The 19,865-nt window shown below is 44.6% G+C and overlaps 1 protein-coding gene across 5 annotated transcripts in view; it reads right to left on the reverse strand.

Moving 5' to 3' along the window:
* Acin1 (apoptotic chromatin condensation inducer 1) overlaps positions 1-19,646 on the reverse strand; it is a 42,715-nt gene extending 23,069 nt beyond the window's left edge. For 3 of the 5 annotated variants that reach the window (XM_048362714.1, XM_048362715.1, XM_048362713.1), the window contains exons 1-6: positions 19,459-19,645; positions 18,108-18,173; positions 14,370-14,481; positions 13,847-13,966; positions 3,025-3,113; positions 213-1,469 (exon numbers count right to left, since the gene is read on the reverse strand). In XM_048362714.1, the coding sequence (XP_048218671.1) occupies positions 213-1,469; positions 3,025-3,113; positions 13,847-13,966; positions 14,370-14,481; positions 18,108-18,173; positions 19,459-19,638 (1,824 nt within the window). In that variant the 5' untranslated portion in view covers positions 19,639-19,645. Of the gene's footprint in view, positions 1-212; positions 1,470-3,024; positions 3,114-13,846; positions 13,967-14,369; positions 14,482-18,107; positions 18,174-19,458 lie in introns of all 5 variants that reach the window. The other 2 variants (XM_048362716.1, XM_048362717.1) reach the window with 2 other exon arrangements.
* Between the last annotated feature and the right edge of the window lie 219 nt (positions 19,647-19,865).

The raw sequence follows: 19,865 nt of genomic DNA on the forward strand, positions 1-19,865 counted from the left end.
CTTGAGGAATTTCTAGTTAGTAGAGGAGATGAAGTAATGGAATCAACATCCTTTGAAATCAAAGGGACTCAGAATGAAAAAGGACCTAGTTAGTGATCAATGCATTCACTAACACGAGGTAAAAGTATTCAGTCAACTGGAAACCTAAGGCCTAATTATGACAGGTTCCTCTGAAGGTGGAAAACAGAACATGCAGATTCTCTCATGCTTACTTTTCTGCTGCTGCTTGATGCTGAACGGGAGCGGGAATGGGACCTGGATGCTGAGGTTGACCTTGAGCCTGTCTTAAGTTGACCACAAGGGTTGGCCTGAATTTGTGTCTGGGATACACCTCTCTGCTTGGATCTTGGAGAAGAGTGAGACTGAGAGCCTGAACTGTCAGGAGAGCGAGATCTGGATCTAGAACTGGAAGATGACGAGGAGGAGGACCGGCTAGAGGATGATTCGGCTGACCGCTTCAATCTGTGGCTTGGGACAAGAGTATGAGAAGCCCTTGTGCTCTCCTTCTGTTCCAAAGACTGCTGCTGCTGGGACTCCGCAGTCATCTCTTTGGCCGAGGCTACTTCCTCCACTGTTAGAGGGAGTGGCCGAGCAGATTTTTCTGACTCAGATTCAAGAACCCTCTGGGCTGAATATTTAGCTGGTATGGTTTTCTGAACTAGAGGCAAGACACTATCCTCTGACACTTTCTCTGCTGGAGATTCTGCTTTGGTGTCTGCAGGACTTGACAAAGGAGACAGGCCCCCCACCAACTGAACAGTGTGCTGAGCTACCAACAGCTCTCTGCTCTCACCATCTGTATTAGGAGGGGACAACTGAATGAGAACAGGGGGTGCTGGACCCTCTGTGGGCTCAGTGTCTTCCCCACTCTGGAGCTGCACGGGAGGTGGTGGAGAAGACGCTTCCTTGGTAAGTAAAGGAGGAGGAGTCTCCTCCTCACTGGCTGTCTGCTCTGGCTGTCCCACAAGAGGGGCCTTCTCTAGATCTTCAGTCAGTTGAGGAGGGGAAGGAGACTGGGACTTCTCTACCAAGCCCTGTGAAGATTTTACTTCTCTTTTATCTTCCTCAAGGGGAGGAACCATTTGCATTTCTTTCTCTTGCTGCTTTCTGGCCAGATGACTTCTTCTCCCTTCTTCCTGAGATCTTGTAACTCGCCCTCTGCTCTCCAAACCCTCCTGCTGTTCTTGGGATCTTATGTTAGGGTTCTCATCCATTATCTCTTCTGGTTTTTCTCTGGTCATCTCTTTCCCTCCTCCTTCTTCAAACTGTTTCAGGTCTGGTGCCTCCCTAGATTTTTGTCCTTCATCATCTTCTTCCTCTTCATCATCTTCTTCCTCTTCATCATCTTCTTCCTCCTCCTCTCTTTTCAAATTTCTATCTGCTCTGATCCTCAGATTTCTAGAAGGTGTTTCTTGATCCTCTTCTTCTTCAGCAGCCTGGCTGCACTCAGAGAGTTTAGCTGCTCTTGCCTAAAAAAATTAAAAAAAGTTCCAAATATATTTGTTCATAATCAACATAGAAAAAAACATCTTACAAGATAACCTCTAGGAAGGAAAAATTCTGTGACAGATACTTTTGGCAACACAGAAACAGGTGTGACAGCAGATAAATTCACTACAACAACTACAAATTCTTTACAATCAAAATGGTGACCAAAGAAATACAATGATGAAGTTCCAACTAGTCCATTTTTTCCATCATTAAGTTTTAAAACACAAATCTGGCTTGGTACCAGTGGTTCACTCTTATAGCTAGGGCTACTTGGGAGTCTGAAGACTGTGGTTGCAAGCCAGTCCAAGCAGGAAAAGTCCCTAAAATTTTTAATTTTTATCTATACACACACACATACACACACGCGCGCGCCAAAAGGGAAGCTGTGGCTCAAATGGTAGAGCAAAAAGGTCAGGGCTAGCGCTCAGGCCCCGAGTTCAAGCCCCAGGACTAGCACACAACTAAAAAAAAAAAATTGCATAGAACTAGAAAGCAGAGAACAAATAACTACTAATATTTAACATGATTAATTATATCATATTGGTATTTTGTGTATGTGTGTGGTACTGCTTTGAACTCAGGACCTTGTGCTTACAGGCCCTCTACCATGAAAGCCATGCCCCTAGATCTCTTTTCTTTTTTTTTTTCTTTTTTAAATAGGGTCGGGCTGGGAATACGGCCTTGTGGTAGAGTGCCTGCCTCGCATACATGAAGCCCTGGGTTCGATTCCTCAGCACCACATATATAGAAAAAGCCAGAAGTGGCACTGTGGCTCAATAGATAGAGAGTGCTATCCTCAAGCAAAAAGAAGCCAGGAACGTTGCCCAGGCCCTGAGTCCAAGCCCCAGAACTGGCAAAAAAAAAAAAAAAAAAAGACTTCAGCTTCAGCTAAATAGGGTCTAGCTTTTTGTGATTTTGTACAGGTTGGCCTGGCCCATGATCTTATGTTTCCAGTGCAGATGGGATGACAAATGTGTCAAACCACCCCCAACTTTTTACTGGTTGAGAGGGGTGAGTGTCTTGAAAACCTTATGCCCACGACAGCCTGGAATCATAATCCTCCTGATCTCAGCCTCCTAAGTAGCTAGGATTACAGGTGTGAGCCACAGTGTTCAGCACTTCTAAGATCTTAAATTGTGCCCTATCTTGTCTAATAATCCTGTCTAAAATATAAGGAAGTTTAACTTTCACCTGCAAGTTTTGTGTGTGCATGTATTGTGTTTGAGCTCAGGACCTCAAAGTCTGGTTCACCTTTTTCACTCATTCTACTATTTGAATTATACCTCCACTTGAGGCTTTCTGTTGGTTAACTAGAGGTGAGATGAGTACCCAATTTGTCTGCCTGAGCTGACAGGTTCCTACCTCCTGAATGAGCCACCAGAACCCAGCCACAAACAATACTACATTAGAAATATGACAAAGAAAAGAAAGAAGACGAGCACATGGAAATGTACAATTACTACTAAAATAGTTTGAGAAGGCAGGGAATACTAAAGCACAGCTCAAAAAGGTGAGCTTTAGGAGGTATGTTACCTGTCTGACCCTGGATGATCGTCTTTCTCCTCTCCTTGGTTTCTCATCATCAGATTCACCTTTCTCTTCAGAAAAAGAGGAGCTGTTTCCTACCAAGTGAAAGAAAATCAAATCACATTCATGATATAAATACTCCTTTCCAGCTTCTAAAATCCAATTATTCCTAGTAGATGGCTGCTCAGCGTGCATGTTTCCTTTGTCAGGGGTGGGGCTGGGACTCAGGGCTTGGTTGCTGTCCCTGAGCTTTTTCTGCTCAAGGCTAGCTACTAGCACTCTGCCATGGCTGTAGTTCGTTTTCTGGTGGTTAACTGGAGATCAGTCTCAGACTTTCCTGCCCAGGCTGGCTTTGAACCGCAATTCTCAGACTTCAGCCTCCTGAGTAGCTAGGATTACAGGTGTGAGCCTGGCCTTCAGTACTTATTTTTACAAACTTCTTAGACTTTTTTGTTCAAGACTATAAAAAGCATCAAGAGTTAAGGACTTACTGATATTCCTTGCATGTTAAGACTATTTCCAATATCCAATTCATTATTATAAATAACTCAAAATAACTTCTAGGAGACTTCAATATAGCAGGGATATACAAATACAAGTGAACTTACTTCTATCATCACAACTCACGACTTTGTTCTGTGTCCATTTTTAAAAATTGCCTATTGCGGGCTGGGGATACAGCCTAGTGGCAAGAGTGCCTGCCTCGGATACACGAGGACCTAGGTTCGATTCCCCAGCACCACATATACAGAAAACGGCCAGAAGCGGCGCTGTGGCTCAAGTGGCAGAGTGCTAGCCTTGAGCGGGAAGAAGCCAGGGACAGTGCTCAGGCCCTGAGTCCAAGGCCCAGGACTGGCCAAAAAAAAAAAAAAATTGCCTATTGCTACTTACTAGTTTTTATTTTCTTTGAACTATATTCCTCACATTTCAGCCTCCTGAATAACTACGATTACAGGTATAAGCTACTGGCACCTAGCTATTTCCATTATTATTTATTTGTTTTTTGGTCAGTCATGGGGCTTGAACTCTGGGCCTGGGCGCTGTCCCTGAGCTTTTCAGTTCAAGGATAGTTCTCTACCACTTGAGCCACAGGGCCACTTTCCGTTTTCTGGTGGTTAATTGGAGTTAACTTCGAGTCTCACAGACTTTCTTGCCTGGGCTGGCTTTGAACCGCAATCCTCAGATCTCAGCCTCCTGAATAGGATTACAGGTGTGAGCCACCAGAGCTCAGCCTATTTCCATTATTTGTTTTCGGCGCCAGTCCTGGGCTTGAACTCAGGGCCTGGGCACTCTTCCTGGCTTCTTTTTGCTCAAATTACATGTGTGAGCTACCAGCACCTGGCTTATTTGCCAGATTTTTAATTCTTTTTTTTTGCCAGTCCTGGGGCTTGAACTCAGGGCCTGAGCACTGTACCTGAGCTTCTTTTGCTCAAGGCTAGCACTGTCACTTGAGCCACAGCACCACTTCCAGCCTTTTCTGTTTATGTGGTACTGAGGAATCGAACCCAGGCCTTCATGCATGCTAGGCAAGCACTCTATCACTAAGCCACATTCCCAGCCCGATTTGCCAGATTTTTAACACATAACAAAAGGTTTAAATAATGTACAAACCCATGTTCTGCATTAACAGTATTTAAACCAGTGTAAATGAAATTCTAAATAGAAGATCCTCTCTTATTTCTGTATCCCAAGAATCTCTATAATGAACATGGCCTTTGTTTCTGAATCAAACAAAAACAAAACTAACAAGAACTAGAAAACTACACAGATTTTTGAAAAAGTTTCTTCTATAATTACTTAACAAGATATCTGAAGATATACCACTTATATCTGGGTAAAGGAATAAAAATTTGTATTAAAGTAATATGTACAGGATCTGTTTGTAATATATCGTAATAGTCCAGACTCTTACAAACATCTGAACATTTTCTTTTAAGACTTTAGTACGGTGGCTAGAATAATTTTAAAACTCAGTGCCCTAGAAATGGTTAAATTGTAAAGTAAAACCAAAATAAGGTATTTCATCTTCTATGAATTTTAGGCAAAGATCCCTTGAAAACAGTAGCGAAAGGAGCCAATTTATCTTAATTTCAACACAAACCATGCTGGGCCTAGTGATACATGCCTATAATCCCAGCACTTGGCAAACTGTTGAGCTATAACTACAGCCTCAATCCCAGCACTTGGAAGGAAGATACATGAAGATCTTGACTATAAGGCCAGCCTGACACAGCAAGACCTTGCCTGAGAGAAAAGAAAAAAGAAAAAGAAAAGTAGTAGCTCAGTGGTAGAGAATTTGTCTAGCATATACAAGGCTGTGGGTTCAATCTACAGCACTATATGTATGTATGCATAAAGACAAAGGGTAGCTGGGAGCTGGGGCTCATTCAGGAGGTGGAAATCTGCCAGCCTAGGAAGACAAACTGCAGAGAGACTTATCTCTAACCAACGAAGGGCCAGAAGTGGCAGTGCCTAGGTATAGGAGGCTGAGATCTGAGGATTGTGATTAAAGCCAGCCTAGGCAGGAAAGCCCAGGAGACTCTTAACTCTAAAACCCAACTCTTAACCCAAAAGCCAGAGCAGAGCTGTGGCTCAAGAGGCAGAACAAAAAAGCTAAGGGACAGTGCCCAGGCCCAGAATTCAAGCCCTAGTACCAGTGCAAAAAAAGGAAAAAAAAAAAGTTCTGGACAAAATTGGTGAGAGATAGCTTGTCATGTCAAATACTTTGAAACTAGGTTTATGTAAGTTTAACAGCCCTATTCTACACCTATTATAAACTGTGCACTGTTCTACTATAGTATTATTTGTGCTAATACAGGGGCCTGAACGAAGAGACCAGGTGTTATTCCTTAGCTTTTTTTCTTTTTTTGCCAGTCCTGGGCCTTGAACTCAGGGCCTGAGCACTGTCCCTGGCTTCTTTTTGCTCAAGGCTAGCACTCTGCCACTTGAGCCACAGCGCCACTTCTGGGTTTTTCTTTTTATGTGGTGCTGAGGAATCAAACCCAGGGCTTCATGTAGATGGGGCAAGCACTCTACTGCTAAGCCAATTCTCAGCCCCTCAACTTTTTTGATCATCTGGCACACTACCATTTAAGCCACAATTCCACTTCCAGCTCTTTGGTGGTTAACAGAAGACTTTTCTCCCCAGATCTCAGCCTCCTGAGTAGCTAGGGTTATTGGTATGAGCTACCACATACCAGCACTTGGTTATGTTTTATTTTAATGTGTGCCTCTAGCAGCCTAAACTCAGGGCCTTGGTACTCCCTCCCTCCTGAGCTTTTTTTTTTTGCTCAAGGCTATGGCTCTATCATTTGAGCCACAGCTCCATTTCTGGCTTTCTGATGATTAGAGAGAGAATTCTCATAGATTTTTCCAGTCTGGCCTGGCTTCAATTTTTTTTTCTTTTTTTCTTTTGTCTGTTATGGGGCTTGAAGTCTGAGCCTGAGTGCTGTCCCTGAGCTCTTCAGCTCAAAGCTGGCACCCTACCACTTTAAGCTATAGTGTCACTTCCCACTTTCTGGTGGCTAATTGGAGATAAGTCTCATGGACTTTTCTGCCCAGGCTGTGGGGCTGGCTTTGAACGCAATCCTCTGATCTCAGCCTTCTGAGTACTCAGTGAGGATTATAGGTGTGATCAATCAGCGCCCAGCTCTATAGTGTTATTCTTGATACAGTGATAGAATTCTGGATGGTAATTCCTCTAAAAGCACTTGAGGAACAGGTCAAAGAGATGTGAGAAAATAGGCAGAGCTATTCAGAAAGTTTGTCATTATTGCTTTGTTTAAAAAAGAAAAAAGGAAGGGTATTACTTTGCTTAAAAAAAAAAAACAAAACAGGAAGGGGCCCTTAGATATGAAAGACATGAGGGCTGGAGGCCTGGCTCAAGTTGTATACTCCCAAATGTGAGTGACAAGAGAAAGAATAATAGTATAAAATATAAAGGGGTGAACAATCCCTAATTCTCTGGAAGGAGATGTCATATGGACAAGTTTCAGGGACATGTCTTTTATTATGAAAACATAGCCACAGAAGGATCTTATAACATTTTATTAACACATATAGGAACTGGGCACTTCAGCTAAGTGTAGAGCCAATACTAATAATGGGCTAATGAATGTATCCCAGGAATTGAAAGACAAATCTTGATTTCAAAGAGACTAAAGCCAGAACTCTCAGGAGAAAGGAAAAGGTGGTAGCTAGATAGTAAAGAATGTATTAAAAGGAAGACCTCACGATGGGCACTGGTGACTCATGACTGTAATACTTATCTAGCTACTCAGAAGCCCGAGATCTGTGACTCAAAGCCAGTCTAGGCAGTCAAATATGAGAGACATCTCCAATTAACAGACAAAAAGCCAGAAGTGGAGGTGTGGTAGAGGCCAGCTTTGAGTGAAAAAAGTTGAATGCTTAATGGGAAGCCCCAAGTTCAAACCGTATTAGTGGCAAATAATAAATAAACAAATAAAAAGAATGCATCAGGGCCATATTAAAAAAAATAGAGCTTTTTGAGACAGGATATTGCTATACGCTTCAGGCTGGCCTTGAACTCTCAATCTTCCTGCTTTAGTCTCCCGAGTGCTGTGCTGGAATTTGAGTGCTGTGCTAAGATTTGGAATACAGTAAACTTGCATTATTTACATGTAGTTTTGACTAAGCAAGGTCAAAAATATACATAAACATAAAAAAAAAAGTTCAAAACTGAAACTTTTAAATTGCCATGTGTGCAGTATGCTGTCCAGTTGATTCAAGAGGCTCTCAAGTTTTGCACTGTTGTTAGCTGTGTTTATTAAATAGTTGTATGATCTGCTGAGTGATTTCCCCGCCCTCAGTTTTGTGAAAATATGCCTCTTAACAAGCAAATGGAAGCCAGAAGCCAGAAGCTCACTCCTGTAATCCTAGCTACTTAGGAGGATAAGATCTGAGGATCTGATATGAAGCCAGACTGGGCAGGAAAGCCAATGGGACTCATCTCCAATTAACTGCCAGAAAACCAGAAGTGGAGCTGTAGTTCAAAGTGGTAGAGCACAAAAGCTCAGGGACAGTGCCCATGTCCCCCCCTCCCCAGTTAAAGCCGCATGATTGGGGGGGGGGGAGAATTTTAAACTGTAACCCTTCTGTACATCACCTCTATAACAATAAATAAAAAAAAAAATGCCAGACTCAAGTGATAGAGCATACCAACTGTGAGCAAAAAAGGCTGGGCATGACTGAGGTCCTGAGCTGTTCAAATTGAGTATTTTTCTGATCAAAGTCAGTATGTTTTTGGCAGAAGGTGGGTGGTACTATGGGAAAAATCAATCAAGCAACAAGGTACTAAATGATAAGCATTCTGAGCATTTGTGGCTTTCCTCAACTGCAATCTTCTTGGGATCACATACCCATGGTACCAAGGGTCTACTGTATAAGAATGTGCCAATTCTCTAACTTCCAAAGTACTATCTGGGGCTGGGAACATGGCTTAGTGGTAGAGTGCTTGCCTAGCATGCCCTAGGTTTGATTCCTCAGCACCACATATATAGAAAAATCCGGAAGTGGCACTGTGGCTCAAGTGGTAGAGTGCTAGCCTTGAGCAAAAAGAAGCCAGGGACAGTGCTCAGGCCGAGTTTAAGCCCCAGGACTGGCAAAAAAAAAAAAAGTAGTTTTTCATTACCATTCTGATTTCTCTGTCCCCTGCTCCCCTCTGCTTCTTTTATTATTTTTGGTGGTACTGAGGCTGAAAACTTGAGGCCTCCCATTTTTGCCATGTCTCAGCCTGAAAATTAGTTTCTTCATCCCAGAAAACAAATACCTGAGTAAGATTTGTAGGATACAGGTAAGGCAACTAGAAATCACAGCAAAGCCTAAGGTCACAGGGTAGCTGTAGGTAGAATAATAAGCAGCAGCAATTAGGAAGCCTGGCAGAATGGAGAGAGGGTGGGGAAGAACAATTATATGTGTTTTTTTTTTTTTTTTAATTTTTGGCTTGACTGTCTCTGAGCTTCTTTTGCTCAAGGCTAACACTCAACACTTGAGCCACAGCTCCACTTCTGGCGTTTTCAGAGTAGTTTATTGGAGATAAGTCTCACAGGCTTTCTTGCCTGGCTCGTTTTGAACTGTGATCCTCAGATCTCAGTCTCCTGAGTAGATAGGATTACAGGCCTGAGCCACTGGTGCCTGGCATACATACATATATAAATTTTTAAATATAAGTCATTAGCTTAGCTTATCTCCAGAGTCAACATCTAGACTTAATAAAAAGGAATAAAAGAGTAAAGGCTACAAAGGTTGTAAGGTAAAGGTTAGCTAAGGTTACCTGTGGTTATACCATTCCTTTTTGTGTGTTTGACAGTCCTGGGGCTTCAGTCCAGGGCCTCGGTGTAATCTGTTCCAGAGCTTTTTTGTTCAAGGCTAGTACTCTACCACTAAGCCACAGCTCCACTTCCAGATTTTTGGAGGGAGGTGGAGGGTGTTGTTAAATGGAGATATGTTTCATGTATTTTCCTGCCTGGGCTGGCTTTGAGCTGTAATCCTTCAATCTCAATCTCCTGAGTAGCTAGGATTATAGGTGTGAGTCACTGGCACCCAGCTTACTGTACCTTTCCTTAAGGAATCAGTATTCTGGACCAAGAAAAAAATGAATAGAAAAAGAACCAATGTTCTATATACCAACACGTACATTTTAAAACGTTTTTGTATTTTCCTTATTCTTTTTGAAAAGTCTAAAAACAATTTATACACACATTTATAATGTAGAGGGGAATCCCAACAATTTCTAAGGGATTGGGTATGGACTCCCAACATCTTATAAAACTCTGAAGAGAGGGGCTGGGAATGTGGCTTAGTGGTAGAGTGCTTATTTTACGTCCTCAGCACCACACACACAGAAAAAGGTGGAAGTGGCACTGTGGCTCAAGTGGTAGAGTGCTAGCCTTGAGCAAAAGGAAGCCAGGGACAGTGCTCAGGCCCAGAGTCCAAGACCCAGGGGGTGGCAAAAAAATAAAAATAAAAGTCTGAAGAGAGATCTAAGTAGTCAAGAGGAAAGCTGAGCTCCAGCGGTTCACACCTTTGTCTTCTTAGCTACTAAGGTTGAAATCTGAGGATGGAGGTTTTTGTTTTTTGCCAGTCTAGGGGCTTGAATTCAGGGCCTGAGCACTGTCCCTGGCTTCTTTTTGCTCAAGGCTAGCACTCTACCACTTGAGCCACAGCGCCACTTCTGGCTTTTTCTATATATGTGGTGCTGAGGAATCAAACTTCATTCATACGAGGCAAGCACTCTACCACTAGGCCACATTCCTGGCCCCTGAGAGCGGAGTTTTAAAGCCAGATAGCAGACAAATCCAAGAGACTCTGCTCTCCAACTAATCAACAAAAAAGCTACAAGTGAGCTGGGCACCAATCCTAGATACTCAGGAAAGCTGAGCTCTGAGGACAGCAGTTCAAAGCTAGCCTGTTGCAGAAAGTCCATGAAATTCTTATCTCCAATTAACCACCAAGGAGAAGAAAAAAAAAGCTGAGAGACAGTGTACAAGACCTTGAGTTCAAGCCCCAGGACAGACAGACACACATAAACACACAGAGACCCCCTAGATGTGGAGGATGGCTATAGACTGCCAACCTTGAATGTAAAAGCTAACCTGGACTGGTAAGGTCTTGAGTTCAAGCCCTAGGACCATAAAAAACAAAAAGAAGGGAAGTTAGGATTTTACAATCCTAATTTTATAATCTTAGAATTTGTTTTGGTTTTTTTTTTTGGCCAGTCCTGGGGCTTGGACTCAGGGCCTGAGCACTGTCCCTGGCTTCTTTTTGCTCAAGGCCAGCACTCTGCCACTTGAGCCACAGCGCCACTTCTGGCCATTTTCTGTATATGTGGTGCTGAGGAATCGAACCCAGGGCCTCATGTATACGAGGCAAGCACTCTTGCCACTAGGCTATATCCCCAGCCCATAGCCTAATAAAATATAACTGAAAACTGTTTCAGTTAGTCATTCTTTCTTTTGTGTGCCTGTCCTGGGACACGCAAGCCCTGGGCACTGTCTCTGAGCATTTTTTTTTTTTCCTTCAAGGCTCAGCTCTTTCTGGCTCTTTGGAAGTTAAGAGATTAAGCATCTCAAGGACTTTCTAGCCCTGTTGGCTTCCAGCTTTATCCTCAGGTCTGAGCCTCCTGAGTGCCTAGGATTGCAAGCATAAGCTTTTTTGTCAGTTGGTCATGGGGCTTGAACTCTGGACCTGGGTGCTGTCCCTGAGCTCTTCAGCTCAAGGCTAGTTCTCTATCACTTGAGCCACAGCGCCACTTCTGGTTTTCTGGTGGGTACTTGGAGATAAAGAGTCTCACAGATTTTCCAGCATAGAGTGGCTCTGAATCTGGATCCTCAGATCTCAACCTCCTGAGTAGTTAGGGTTAAAGGTGTGAGCCTCGGCTCATTTAGTCACTCTTCAACTGAATTATTCAACAAGATCACACATCCATGTTGTGACTGTGTGTTTGTATGTTTTTAATGTTGAGTCCTAGGACTCACATTCTCTGAAATTCTTGGATTATGTACGGCACAGAAATCCCTAGTTGTTTTTTTCCCCTGAGCATTGCCCTATTTTCTTTTTTATTCAAGGCTACCACTCTCTCTCTTGAGCTGCAGTGCCACTTCTGGCCTTTTCTGTGTATGTGGTGCTGAGGAATGGAACCCAGAGCTTCATGGATGCTAGGCAAGCACTCTACCACTAAGCCAAAAATTCCCAGCTCTAGGAATCCCTATTTTTAAACATAAAAAGAACAAACCCTCAAGTGTTATGAGTGATTAGAAAAATAAATTTCCAGGGGCCTTTTGGTTTTTTTGGTTGGTGGTAGGGCTTGAATTCAGGGCCTTGGGCTCTGTCCATCAGACACTGTGCTCAAGGCTAGTGCTCTACCACTTGAGCCACAGCGACACTTCCATTTTTTTCTATTTATGTGGTACCATGGAATGGAGCCCAGGGCTTCATGCATGCTAGGCAAGCTCTCTACCACTATGCCACATTCCCAGCCCCTTCCTGAGAAATTTTGCTGAAAGCTAGTGTTTTACCACGTTAAGCCACAGTGCCACTTCCAGTTTTTGAGTGTTAATTGGAAGTAAAAGTCTCATAGGGTCTTTTCTGTGCAAGTTGGCTTCAAACCATGACCTGCAGATCTCAGTCTCCTGAGCAGCTAGGATTATAGGCGTGAGCCACCTGAGCCTAGCTCCTTTCAAAAAATCTTAAATCACAGGGGCTGGGGACATGGCCTAATGGCAAGAGTGCTTATCTCGTATACATGAAGCCCTGGGTTCGATTCCTTAGCACCACCTATATAGAAAAGGCCAGAAGTAGCGCTGTGGCTCAAGTGGCAGAGTGGTAGCTTTGAGCAAAAAGTAACCAGGGACAGTGCTCAGACCCTGAGTTCAAGCCCCAGGACTGGCAAAAAAAAAAAAAAAAAAGTTCCCAGGGCTGAAAGCATAGTTCAAATGTTAGAATGAGCTGGGCATCAGTGGCTCATGCCTATAATTCCTAGCTATTCAGGAGGCTACAATCTCAGGATCATGGTTCAAAGCCAGCCTGGGCAGGAAAAGTCCATGAGACTCTTATTTCTAATTAACTGCCAGAAAACCAGAAGTGATGTTATGGCTCAAGTGGTAGAGCACTAGCCTTGAACTGAAGTGCTCAGGGACAGTGCCCAGGCCCAGAGTTCAAGCCCCATGAACAACAAAAGAAAAAAGAAGTTAGAATGTTTGCTTTGCATGTATGAAACCCTAGTAAAAAAACAACACAGTACTACCACTAGAAATCTCCTTCAGGGACTAAGAACTAGGATCAAGAAAAGCAGGCACTGAGTAAATCAGAACCTCAAAATTATATTTACATGTCCCTCTATCTTTTTCTAACTTTTAGGAAATTTCTCTCCTACCATTAAATCTCCCCCAAATTCTCTTTTAATACAGGAATTATATTAATCAGATGTTTGGAAATTTCCAAACATTTCAAAAGTGTTAATAACAAAGGGACCCCCGCCACCACCAATGATTACTAATGACTCAAAGTACTTATTAAATTACGTATTTGTTTTATACATCTATATACTCCTCATGTCTTCTATACGTGTTCTCCTGAAAAAGTACACTGGCACAAACACTTCCCTCAAAACAAAGACTGTATCTACATGGATACTACACGTTATGTATATGTATGTATATGTGCACACACACACTTTCTATGCATGTTATGTAATATATACTATGCCTAGTAACCATAATGTGAAAAAAACGAACTCTGCCTTAACCAATCCCATATAGTAGGTTAGAGCTTCTGTAATACTCACATTAATACTCTGCATTGCCTTTAATAAGAATTTAACATTCATTATATAGTTATTTGTTGAATGTCCATTTTTGCAATTGACTGTAAGTTTCCTTGGGGCAGATTCGTCTTTTTCTCTGGTATATTCCTGGTACCCAGTTCATGCACGGGATATATACTCTATCAGATGCTCAATTTCAGATATAGAATCTGCATCAGATGCTCAATTTTGGAGGATAACTGGATATACAACACATAATATACAGGAAGGGTAAAGAGATGGAAGTTGTTGCTGAATTCAGAGGTATAAGAGTCTGAAGAGAGGTACAAGAAGAAAAATGCTGCCTCGTAAACACTGAGAATACAAAACATAGGTGAAAGACTTCAAAAAGGACATAATTTCCCTGAAAAGCAGATATCAAATATCAATGCTACAGAATTTTCCTGGGACTTTCATGGAGGATTAGCATGAAAGGAGGTGTAACTACCTCCCCCCACCAACTACGCAGGATTGCCAAGACAGCGCAGTGGGGAGGGAGATACGTACTGGGCGAATGTCTGCTGAGCTCCAGCTCTGGTCTCTCCAGGCTGCTCTGAAAGTCAGGAGGCAGCAGGGAAGCCACTCCCTCAGGCTGGATCATCTCGTCCTCCGACTCAGCTGAAGCTTCTGCAAAGCACAGATTGGGTCGGGGCAGGGAGGGAGTGAAGGGCTCAGCATATGGGAATATGTAGAGGAGCGAGGGATATCAAAGTCATAGATACAGAGATGTATACCAAAAAGAGCACTGCACGTAGGAAGAAACTCCCTAGAATTAAGCTCTACTTCATGTAAACAGTAGCTTAAGTTACTTAGAACTCTTCATTTTGGCAATTGTTTCCTATTAAAAGTTAAGTTAAATGTTCCTTTCACTGCCAGAGATAAATAGTAACTCATTTGGCACCATAAAATGCCAAAGAGAATGAGTAGCAGTCTCCCCCTGACTCACTCCTGAGATTACCTAGTTAGACCTATGTACTTGATAACAGGGATAAAATTGAAGAACTTGCTGGAAAGGACAATCTGGGCTTACCTTCAAGTTCTGCAGCTTCTCGAGCTTCACGTTCTAGACGCTGTCTAAGCAGCTCCTGCTGCTTCTCCAGATACTGCTTTATGAAACTGTTCTTGCTCATTTCCTCCCCAATCTGTGTAGAGGAAAAGAAAAACAGAAAACTTAGTAATACAAACCAGGGAAATGAAACAAAATCCACAGAGTCAAGAACCCCCACATTTAGCTCAAACCCAAGGATCTGCTCTTGGCAGATCCTTTCCTAAGCTACTCCTATAAAGATCAGAATAAATAAACTGTGAATGGCAAATAATGACAAAAAAGGAACTTTATTTTGTTTCCTTTTTAAAATTTTAGTGCAACAGGGTTAAAGTAGGGAGAACAGGAAAAAGAAACATTTCCTACTCCCCACAAAGGAAATGGGAGTTAAAGACTCCTACTTTAAAAGAAAAAAATTAAAACATTCAGTTTCCAATCAAAGAAAGATGCTGGTGCATAAGTAATTTAAAAAGAATTAAGATGCCAGGCACTGGTGGCTCACGCCTCTAATCCTAGCTACTCAGGAGGCTGAGACCTGAGGATCATGGCTCAAAGCCAACCTTGGCAGGAAAGTCCTGAGATTCGTTGTTTTTTATTGGCCAGTCCTGGGGCTTGAACTCCGGGCCTGAGCACTGTCCCTGGCTTCTTTTTGCTCAAGGCTAGCACTCTGCCACTTGAGCCACAGCACCACTTCTGGCCGTTTTCTATATATGTGGTGCTGGGGAATCGAACCCAGGGCTTCATGTATACGAGCCAAGTACTCTACCACTAGGCCATATTCCCAGCGCCTGGAAAGGGATTTTAATTAACAGTTGTAACTCCATTTCTTCACTAGTATCAACTAACTGCTACCACCACCACCACCAACAACAACAAAAAAACCTATCACTTTCTTTGAGTGAAAAGATATCCTTGGCATAAAATTTAAAACCCTGGCACTTATCTCCTCCTATTTTTCTCTGTAAGACAATTTCCATATGACTTTTTTTTTTTTTCCAGTCCTGGGGCTTGGACTCATGGCGGGTACTGTCCCTGGCTTCTTTTTGCTCAAGGCTAGCACTCTACTTGAGCCACAGCGCCACTTCTGGCCATTTTCTATATATGTGGTACTGAGGAATTGAACCTAGGGCTTCATGTATACGAGGCAAGCACTTTACCACTAGGCCATATTCCCAGCCTCGTGACTCTTCAGTTTTTAGAATTCTCTTCAAAATTTCTCCTGTCTAGAATCTCGTCCACTAGAACTCCAGAAAAACACACACACATGCACGCGTGCGTACATACAAAATTGAATATTTTTACTAGCTATACTTCCTAAGCATAGTAAACGTTTATTTTAACCTAAAGTAGAAATTGTATCTCCTTATTCAACAGATATCGATAAACATAAGGTACACATATTAAAAAAACAAGTATGGGGCTGGGAATATGGCCTAGTGGTAAAGTGCTCGCCTCGTATACATGAAGCCCTGGGTTCGATTCCTCAGCATCACATATATAGAAAAAAGCCAGAAGTGGCGCTGTGGCTCAAGAGGTAGAGTGCTAGCCTTGAGCAAAAAGAAGCCAGGGACAGTGCTCAGGCCCTGAGTCCATGCCCCAGGACTGGCAACAAAAACAAAACAAATTTAAAAAAAACAAGTATGTTTGGTATACGAATTCTCCTTAATAAAAGTAGACCTGCAAAGACCAAAATGCAATAATCAAAAGGAACATAAGTATAATGACTATTTTATGCAGTTTCTTTTGCTTGGTTTTTCGGCCTGTCCTGGGTCTTGAACTCAGGGCCTGGACACTATCCCTGAACCTCTTTGTGCTCAAGGGTAGCATCCTACCAACTCTAGCTACAGCACCACTTCTGGATTTTTCTAAGTAGTTTACTGGAGACAAGAGTCTCACAGACTTTTCTGCCTGGGCTGGCTTCGAACTGCGTGTGATACTAAGATCCCCGAGTAGCTAGGATTGCAGGCGTAAGCATTAAGTGCCCAGCTTGCTTATTACTTAGCCTTCGGGTAATGGCTAGATTAGGATACCTGTCACTTAATGAGGGGTAATAGGAGAGCAGGAAAGCTTTCTTCTTTTCCACAGTATTCTGGGACCTCAGCTGTACATCACTGTGCTAACAAAGCCTGGGACTTTTCCTTTATGTGTGACATATAATGAAGGGATTTTTTTTTTTTTAATGAAGGGATTTTTTAAAGGCTGAAAGGAACTCTACCATATGAAGTCTAAGAATTTTTACTGTTAAGTGTAGAATAATTTCTTCAAAAGAAATCTTATGTAGAACTAGTCTGGCTTAAGCATGGAGTATGAATTTTGCTGTCTTCAGAAGAAATTACCTTTCCTAGGAAACTCCTTAAAGCAGTTTCACAAAAGCTCAGTAGAGCAGTTATAAAACTATGAATTTTGCCAGGTACCTGTGGCTCATGTCTGTAATCCTAACTACTCAGGAGGCTGAGATCTGAGGATCATGGTTCAAGGCCAGCCCTGGCAGAAAAAGTCCATGAGACCCTTATCTCCAGTTAAACACCAGAAAACTGGAAGTAGCACTGTGGCTCAAGTGGTAGAGCACCAGCCTTGAGTGAAAAAGCTCAGGGACAGTGCCCAGGCCCAGAGTTCAAGCCCCACGAGACACACACACACACACTCTCTCTCTCTCTCTCCCAGTAAGCCTAGCTACTCAGGAAGTGAGATCTGATCATTGCAGTGTGAAGCCAGCACACACTCAGGAGACTATCTCCAATTAACTGGCAAAAAGCTGGAAAATGTTAAATTTCTTGTTCTAAGAATTATTAGTAATTGTTAGGAGTAACTGCATATGGGTAAGCAATTAATTCCAGAAATAGTGGGTGATTTATAAAGGATTGAATATCTTGGAAAATTTATGCCAATAAAAGAGTTTGTTCCCCCCCCCCCCCCCGCCCCAAACTGGGGCTTCTTAAACTCAGGGCCTGGGAACTATCCTTTAGCTATTTCACTCAAGGCTCCTGCTCTACGATTTGAGCCTCAGTTCCACTTCTGGCTTTTTGGTGGCTACTGTAGACACGAATCCTGCTCAGGCTGGCTTTGAACCTTCCTTTAACTTCACATTTCAGCTTCCTGAGTAGTTAGAACTACAGGTGTAAGCCACCTACACCTGGCCAAAAAATATTTTTCTACACTGCCCTATTCATAACCTACTCACATCTATATTTAAAGATATTAACTACTTTTCTCCAATCAATGACATTAGATCCCTGTACTACACTTAATCATAGCCAGGTCCTTTGCTATACTGTTTCAAAAGTTAGAAACTCACTATTAGGTTGGGTGTTGGGGGCTCAGGCCTGTAATCCTAGCCACACAAGAGGCTGCTCTGAAGACCAAAGTTCAAAGCCAGCTTGAGCAGGAAAGTTCATGAGACTGTTTATCTCCAACTAACCACCAAAAAGCTGGAAGTGGAGCTGTGGCTCAAGTGGTAGCACACTAGCCTTGAGCTCAGGGATAGTGCCCAGGTTGGCCCTGAGTTCAAGCTAAGGACCAACACACACACACTTCACTAATAGCAAGCCTTTGTGTAAAACGTGCTTGATTGGAGTTCAACTACCCTAGTATGAGAACATTAACAACCAAAGGTGCTTGGAAAATGTGGGCAAGGAATTAGCTGTCCAACATGTTAACACCAAGTCACTCCATGCATTTGTACCTCTAAACAGCCCACTCCTTGGAAGAAGCCTTCCTTCTTACCTGGGAATTTGGCTGGAATGCGGCATGGGGTGTCGAATGTTTCTGTAAATTTTCTAGCATTAGAGCCTGGAACGGAGAAGGGCAACAATCAGAAACCAGGAGGAAAAGAAGAAAACCAAATCTCCACTCCTCCCACCTCGTCTTCATTAAAGTGGATGACTTAAATACACACTTAAACCATTTTACAGAGTCCCCAGATCCCTTAACTAATACTGTTGTTCTCATTCATCTTCACAAGACCCTTAAAGGTAACCATGGTTACTGCTCCTAAATGTACAAATGTAAAACGCAGGCACACAGAGAACCAGTGACCTGACTATTTCACAAAACCCGAGACAGTGACAGAATCTGTACGAAAACCCCTATTATCATTTGCAATTTTGACTGGAGCCCTTTCTAAATCTATCCGGTAGCCATAATCACTTCAAAAACTCAAAACCAGCATCACAGGGCCGCACCTGTCTGAACGACACTACTCGAGGGAGCTTACCTATCATTTTCAGCAGTGACACCTAGATTTATCCAGTTTATAAAGCTCTCGAAGTCAAGAAAACGACCACCGACCCTGTGCCTACGAACTGACCGAATCCAGCCACGGACACACAAAACTGTCAGTTTCTCTGCAGGCAACGGTCCACCAAGTCAACTCTGGAACCGGTGCAGCCCTGGGTAGCCAGCCTAACGAATCCCGGGGAGAGCCCTCCCCTCGCACCCGGTGCACACACTCACCCCCCTCACACCCGGTGCACACACGCCACGTCCACCACCCGCAACGCCGACCGAAGCCGCCGGCCCGCTCCGTCTTTCTCGCCGGGCTGCTTCGCCCCAACGGCTTCCCGGCGAATCGCGCGCCGCTCCCCAAGTCCCCCAATCCGGACTCGTCTTCCTCTCACCTCCTAATCGACCCACGCAGACATCGGTACTGCCCACCCCGGCTCTACCCCGGCAGGGACCGGCCCCGGCCCCGGCCCCGGCCCGCCCCACTCGTCCCCCTCGGGCCAGCAACGCCCGGGGTCGGGAGTGGGATTTAACTCCCTCCGCGGCGCATGCGCCGAGGCCGCAGACACAAACAAGGAGGGGGTGGGGGAAGGAGGAAGGAGCTCGGGACGCTCCGGGAGCCGGGCGCGCGCCCTCCCCAGTGCGGGCTCGCGCGGCTGCCGTTAGGGCGGGAACCCGGGCGGCCGCCGCGCCAGCGCGAGCCGCGCCAACCACCGCCCGCGCGGGGCCGCAGGCTCGCGCCGGCCGCCCGCGGGAGCTCGCGCCCAGCCCGGACACTGCGCCTGCGCCGCGGCGGAGCCTCGTCCCTGCCGGTCCGCTCCCCGGCGGGCCCCCGGCGACGCCGGCCGCTCACCCCTTTGAGCCGCTTGACCAGGGCGCTCTTCTGCCCGCTCTTGGCTAGGCCGCGCTGCTCCAGGGCGGCCTTCAGGTCGGTCACCCGCAGCGCCTGGAGAGGCTTCCCGTCCAGAGTCACCTCCTCCAGCTCCGCCATCTTGCGTGGGGTACTCGGGTCCGTCCCGACGGCTTCGGGCATCTTCGGGAACTTCCGTCAACGCCCCGCGAGCGTGCGGCGCCGGCCCCGCCCACCGCCATAGTCGACGCCGCGAGTGCCACTCAGCGCGCCCCGGCTTCCTCCGCGGCCGCTCGGCCGTCCCCGCCCCCGCCCCGTCGCCAATCGGCGGCCGCGCGGCCGCCCGGCGCCTGCCGGGCCCGGCGCCTCCGGAAGGGCGGACTCGCCTCCGCCCGCTCGGAGGCGCTCGG

The sequence above is a fragment of the Perognathus longimembris genome, chromosome 14 (genome assembly GCF_023159225.1).
Source record: "Perognathus longimembris pacificus isolate PPM17 chromosome 14, ASM2315922v1, whole genome shotgun sequence".
Taxonomy (NCBI): domain Eukaryota; kingdom Metazoa; phylum Chordata; class Mammalia; order Rodentia; family Heteromyidae; genus Perognathus; species Perognathus longimembris.